The 6,000-nt window shown below is 48.8% G+C and overlaps 1 protein-coding gene across 1 annotated transcript in view; it reads right to left on the bottom strand.

Moving 5' to 3' along the window:
* Nucleotides 1-1,164: 1,164 nt before the first annotated feature.
* The window catches only part of LOC308679276 (multiple epidermal growth factor-like domains protein 8), a gene marked incomplete at its 3' end in the record, with an annotated part of 28,435 nt that continues 23,599 nt past the window's right edge, over nucleotides 1,165-6,000 (bottom strand). The window contains exons 20-23 of the mRNA XM_081346882.1: nucleotides 5,357-5,470; nucleotides 3,905-4,153; nucleotides 2,154-2,350; nucleotides 1,165-1,379 (exon numbers count right to left, since the gene is read on the bottom strand). Coding sequence (XP_081203008.1) covers nucleotides 1,165-1,379; nucleotides 2,154-2,350; nucleotides 3,905-4,153; nucleotides 5,357-5,470 — 775 coding nt within the window. The remainder of the gene's footprint in view (nucleotides 1,380-2,153; nucleotides 2,351-3,904; nucleotides 4,154-5,356; nucleotides 5,471-6,000) is intronic.

The raw sequence follows: 6,000 nt of genomic DNA, 5'->3' as shown, positions 1-6,000 counted from the left end.
GGAAAGGAAAGGAAAGGAAAGGGGGAGAAAGGAGAGGGAAAGGAAGGAAAGGAAAGGAAAGGAAGGAAGGGAAAGAAAGAAAGGAAATGGGGAAGGGAAGGAAGGGAAGGGAAGGGAAGGGAAAGGAAAGGAAAGGAAAGGAAAGGAAAGGAAAGGAAAGGAAAGGAAAGGAAAGGAAAGGAAAGGAAAGGAAAGGAAAGGAAAGGGAAAGGAAAGGGAAAGGAAAGGAAAAAGGAAAGGAAAGGAAGGAAAGGAAAGGAAAGGAAAGGAAGGAAAGGAAAGGAAAGGAGAGGGGAGGGGAGGAGAGGAAAGGAAAGGGAAGGAAGAGGAAGGAAAGGAAAGGAAAGGAAGGAAAGGAAGAAAGAAAGGAAAGAAAGGAAAGAAAGAGAAAGGAAAGGAAAGGAAGGAAGGAAAGGAAGGAAAGGAAAGGAAAGGAAAGGAAAGGAAAGGAAAGGAAAGGAAGGAAGGAAGGAAAGGAAAGGCAAAGGAGAGGGGAGGAGGAGAGGAGAGGAAGGAAAGGGAAGGAAAGGAAAGAAAGGAAAGGAAAGAAAGGAAGGAAAGGAAGGAAGGAAAGGAAAGGAAGGAAGGAAGGAAAGGGAAGGAGGAAAGGGGAAAGGAAGGAAAGGAAAGAAGAGAAGGGAAGGAAGGAAAGGAAAGAAGGAAGAGAAAGGAAGGAGGAAAGGAAAAGAAGGAAGGGGAAGGGAAGGGGAAGGGGAAGGGAAAAGAGAAAGGAAAGGAAAGGAAAGGAAACGAAAGGAAGAATGGAAAGAGAAAGGGAAGGAGGAAAGGAAAAGAAGGGAAGGGGAAGGGGAAAGGAAAGGAAGAAGAGAAGAGAAGGAAGGAGGAAAGGAAAAGAAGGAAGAGAAGGGAAGGGGAAGGGAAGGAAAGGAAAGGAGGGGAGGGGAGTTTTCCCTTCCCTTTGCCTTTCCCACTGAATTAGAAAGAAATCTCTTCCTGATCATTAAAGGCTAGTGGGAGTTTATATTTTAATATCAAAAACAGGAAAGAAGGAAGGGAGGGAGAGAAGGAAGGAAGGAAGAGAGGAAGGAAGGAAGGAAGGAAGGAAGGAAGGAAGGAAGGAAGGGAGGGAGGGAGGGAGGGAGGGAAAGGGAAGTGAGACTTTATTCCAAGCCATTCCAGAGACGGGGTCCCAGTCCCGCCCTCTCACCTGGGGTCCCCCGAGTAGCCGGGAGCGCAGCGCTCACAGTGCAGCCCTTCGGTGGGCGGGGTGCAGTGACAGGCTCCCGTGACGCTGTGGCAATAGCCCCTCTCCTCCAGGCCGTGCCCATTGCAGGCGCACTGCCGGCAGCCGCTCTGGGTGGTGGCATTCCCGTAGCTGCCTGGCCGGCAGAGATGGCAGCGTTCCCCATACGTCCAGTCTGGGCCGGCCAGTCCGGAGAAAGACAGTTGCAGAGAGAGAGAGAAAAACGGGGGGAGTGAAACAATAAGGGGGCGAAAGACAGGATGAGCCCCTTGCCTGGAATCTACAAGGGGTCCAAGGCCACCTGCCAGTCCTAAAGTTTAGCCCCCGAGGCTTCCAAAAGTTGCAATCAAACTGCAACGATTACAGGAAGTCCACAATTTATGACCAATCCCTTAGAGGCTGGCCGAAGTTCTCATGGACCCACCTGGGGTTTAATTACAACCTGGATTTGAAGTTGTGATGGGTCAGGCCCCTCCCCTACGGTCACGCGACCACAACGCCAGCACTCGGCAACTTAGCAACTGTGGATTCACTCAGTGACCACAATGATTCACTTAACGGCCACCGTAAAAAGGCCGTCCGACTGAGTCGGTTTTGCGACTGGTCAGTTTTAAGACTATCAGAAGTTACAGCCGTGATGGGCAGGCTGCATCAGGGTCGTAACTGGAGGACCCTGTGTAACCCAACGGGAAAACCAGACTAAATGTAGACCAGGAGGAAAAACCCTGTCCTTAATTTTAATTTTCACTAAAGGCGAAAGACCCCAATTCATGTTTTTATGCTACTTATCCATTAGTCCTAGGAGTGTGTGGGTGGGGGTGTGTGTCTTCAGCTCTAAATTTCACAGGCCTGTTTTAAACTCCTGTGTACACTGATGGTGCTCCGTAAAACTGGAAACACAACACAGCCATGGCTTCCTGAAAGAATGGCTGGGGAGGTTGACACTCACTCTGACACTCATCACAAAAACCCGGACCCTTGATGTTGCAGGTGCTGTGGAAATGGCACCCACAATCCAGGTTGCACTGCACCCCGCTCGGTGGAGGGGTCGCCCCGGTGATGAGTTCGGTGGTCCAGCCTAAGTCGCACAAACAGGTGAAGTTGGGGGCCCCGCTGCATTCCCCGTGGGCGCACTCATCGTAGCACCTGGAGGGGGGGAAGGAGAAAAAGAGAATCCCCATCAATCTCTACCTCAGTGCTTCTCAACCTTTGAGATGTGTGAACTTCCAACGCCCAGAATTCCCTAGCCAGCGAGATGCCAAAGGAAAACGCAGGAATTTGCAAGAAAATGGATAAAAACGTCCTTGGTTTTTAGATGAAAGGGTAACCTTTGTCATTTTGGGGCTGGGTTTTTTTTCCTTCCCTTGAACGATCGTGCGCATCCTTACAGACTGTACCCTGCAACAAGCATCTTCTTCACATGCGCATATCCTGATTGAAACCAGCCATGCGAAGGACTTAATAAGTCCGAAGATTCAATGGATTACAGCTTGCCAGGTGACAGCTTTAAAGCTTTTGTGGATAAAACTATAAACGTAAATCTCTCCGAAAACCTGGAAAGTAGGAGGGAGGGAGGGAGGGAGGGAGGGAGGAAGGGAAAGGGAGGGAAGGAAAAAGGAAAAGAGGGGAGGGAGGAAGGAAGGAAAGGAAAAAGAAGGAAGGGAGGGAGGGATGAAAGGACGGAGGAAGGGAGGGTGGGAGGAAGGAAAGGAAGGAAAGGAAGGGAAGAGGGAAAAGAAGGGAGGAAGAAAGGAAGGAGGGAAGGAAGGAAGGAAGGAAGGAAGGAAGGAAGGAAGGAAGGAAGGAAAGAAAGTGGGGAAGGAGGGAGGGAAGGAAGGAAGGAAGGAAGGAAGGAAGGAAGGAAGGAAGGAAGGAAGGAAGGAAGGAAGGAAAGAAAGAAAGGTTAGGGAAGGAAGGAAGGAAGGGTAAGGTTAGGGAAGGAAGGAAGGAAGGAAGGAAGGAAAGAAAGAAGGAAAGGTAAGGTTAGGGAAGGAAGGAAGGAAGGAAGGAAGGAAGGAAGGAAGGAAGGAAGGAAGGAAGGAAGGAAGGAAGGAAAGTGGGGAAGGAGGGAGGGAGGGAAGGAAGGAAGGAAGGTGGGGAAGGAGGGAGGGAAAGAAGGAAGGAAGGAAGGAAGGAAGGAAGGAAGGAAGGAAGGAAGGAAAGTGTGGAAGGAGGGAGGGAAGGAAGGAAGGAAGGAAGGAAGGAAGGAAGGAAGGAAGGAAGGAAGGAAGGAAGGAAGGACCTATTCTTCAGAAAAAATAGCCAGTTTAAGCCCCTTTCAACTGTCCTGTTCCTGAAGAAAATCTAGTTATATGGTCACCAAGAATCAGTACCAATTTGATGTCACAAAACTGCCAACTGCTTTAGAGTTCCTACACAGAAGCATAAACAGAACAATCAGCAACTCTCCCATTTCTTGAAGTCTGGAAGGAACGCTTAGCACAATGTTTGCACAAAGCGCCCATCCAGTGAAGGCAGGAAACGGAAGCCAGCCAGCGTCCACACACACACACACACACACACACACACACACACACACACACACACACACACAGAGCGCCTCTCTCAAACGGGAGAGGCCGAGCGCCCATCGTCAGAGCCTGTGGGCGCTTTGACCCTTTGGGGCTCATCCTGCCCAGCCACCGTCTCTTTCAGGGCCTTCCTCCCCGTGTGGAGCCTTCTACAGCCGGAGCCACTCACGTTTGGTTGCAGAAAGCCACCCCGTCACCGGCGTAACCTCGGTTGCAGTGACACTGAAACGAATCCGGGGTGTTCTTGCACCGGGCAAAGGGATGGCAGTTGGCCAAGCCCAGCCGACATTCGTCCACGTCAGGACACTGCCCGTAAGACCACTGGGCAGGCTGGGAGGGAGGCAGACCGTGGGATTCCCACAGGGCCACCGAGCAATTCCAGAACGTTCCGAGACCTGAGAAGTCCCCCGGGAGGCACCTAGTGAAGATGTCAAAGGAAAAACAAACAAACCATTAATTCACAAGAATCACCAAATTATTGGGATCACTTTCCCCCCCCCCCCCACAAAAAAAGCCGGTCTTCTGCTTCTCAACAACTTATCGTACATTGGTGATGAATATTCAACAGGTCACTTTTCCCCACCTCTTTCGATAAGTTATTGAGGTGAACCACAGATAGTAGTTCTGTACTACTATCTGTAGTACAGAATTTTAGTCACTAAGCAGTGCAGTCGTTAAATGAGTTATCGTGTGACTAGACCTGATGTTATGACTATCTTTGTCACGATAGTTAAGACTTCAGGGGTAGGCAACCTTGGCTCTTTGATGACTCGTGGACTCCCAGAATTCCTGAGCCAGCCGTGCTGAGAGGAAAGGCAGAGGTTTCCAAGCTGAGCCATGCTGGCTCAGGAATTCTAGGAGTTGAAGTCCACGAGTCATCAAAGAGCCAAGGTTGCCTACCCCTGACCACCACAGTTGTTAAACAAGTCGTGGTGTATGTGTGTGTGCGTGATTCACATGGTTAAGCAAACCTGGATTCCCCAATTGACTTTGCTTGTGGGAAGCTCGTAAAATGAGATCGCGTGACCACAAGACGGTGCAAACATTTTAAAATGACAATTTGCCAAGTGCCTAAGGCAGGTGTCTTCAAACTTGGCCCTTTGATGACTTGTGTTCAACTCCCAGAATTCCTCAGCCAGGCACGGGCCAAGTTTGAAGACACCTGGCCTAAGGGGTAAGCACATAACCTTGAGGACAGGTCACGTTTTGCGAGGCTGTTTTAGTTTCCAGTCATTAAGTCGAGGATTCCGTGTGTACCTTTTGGATGATTTTACCATAACCGACAACAAAACCCCCACACAATAAAATCAGGACCCTGTGCTAGGGGGGGAAAAAAACAACAACTAGGCAACTCTCTGGCAAGACCAACACAGAAGACTAAAATCTTCCCTTTAAGTAGACATTCAAAGCCATGAGGACTAGTCAATTGATGTTGAAAGCATGGAAGTTAAACCTGACCTTTCTTCTTTCCGTGTATGAAGATTCATGGTTCCCGCATTTGGTGCTAGCTTTCTTTGCTCTTGGTGAACAAAATCCGGGCCCTCACACTGGGTCTGCTGGCATCACGGTTGCAAGGTCAAGGAAGGGAAAAAATTTTAAATATTCTAAACAGTGGGCTCACCTGCCCAAGGTTGGGTTGTCCGAGTTGCCACACCAGCCGCACTCAAAGTTTTGCAAACATTCACGACAGGTGTTGAAGCGGGTGCAGTCCAGGCATTGGGGCACAGAGTGGACACTGAGTAGGAAGAGAAACCCATTTGTGCAATTCTGCAGACACAAACTAACATCAGCTTTTCAAACTAACATCAGCTGTGAATGTCAGCTTTTCATCCGAACAAAGGAAAGAGCAAATCCTTTCTCTCATCTTTTCGTGCTTTCACAGATGCTCCCAAGTAGAAAAACAATCCGCCATTCTGACTTTTTTTTCCCCCCAGTCAGTGATAAGTCTCCTTGTCCAGGTTTAGTGACCTGAAGGAACAGGTTTTGGCTTAGAGAGAGAGAAAAACAACCACCCGCTCTTCCTTTAACTGTGTAACTGCAAACAAGGAGAGGCAGACCTAAGGAGGCAGGCAACTGAAGGCCTCCTTCCATTACTGGAATCTTCTTGGTTCAGGTAGATGATAAAAAAGTCTTTTTTTTCCCCACAATCTCTTTAAAAAGTGTTTGATGTTTATGGCGTTTTATTAATGCCACACATTTAAAATTTTAAGAATTAATCAAATGAAATCAAGATAGAGCTGTTATAGGAGGGCAAAAAACTAAGAT

The sequence above is a fragment of the Vipera berus genome, assembly GCF_964194415.1.
Source record: "Vipera berus genome assembly, contig: HAP1_SCAFFOLD_119, whole genome shotgun sequence".
In the NCBI taxonomy this organism is placed as follows: domain Eukaryota; kingdom Metazoa; phylum Chordata; class Lepidosauria; order Squamata; family Viperidae; genus Vipera; species Vipera berus.
The sequence above is the reverse complement of the archived record's forward strand: the minus strand, read 5'-3'. Positions and strand labels throughout refer to the sequence as shown.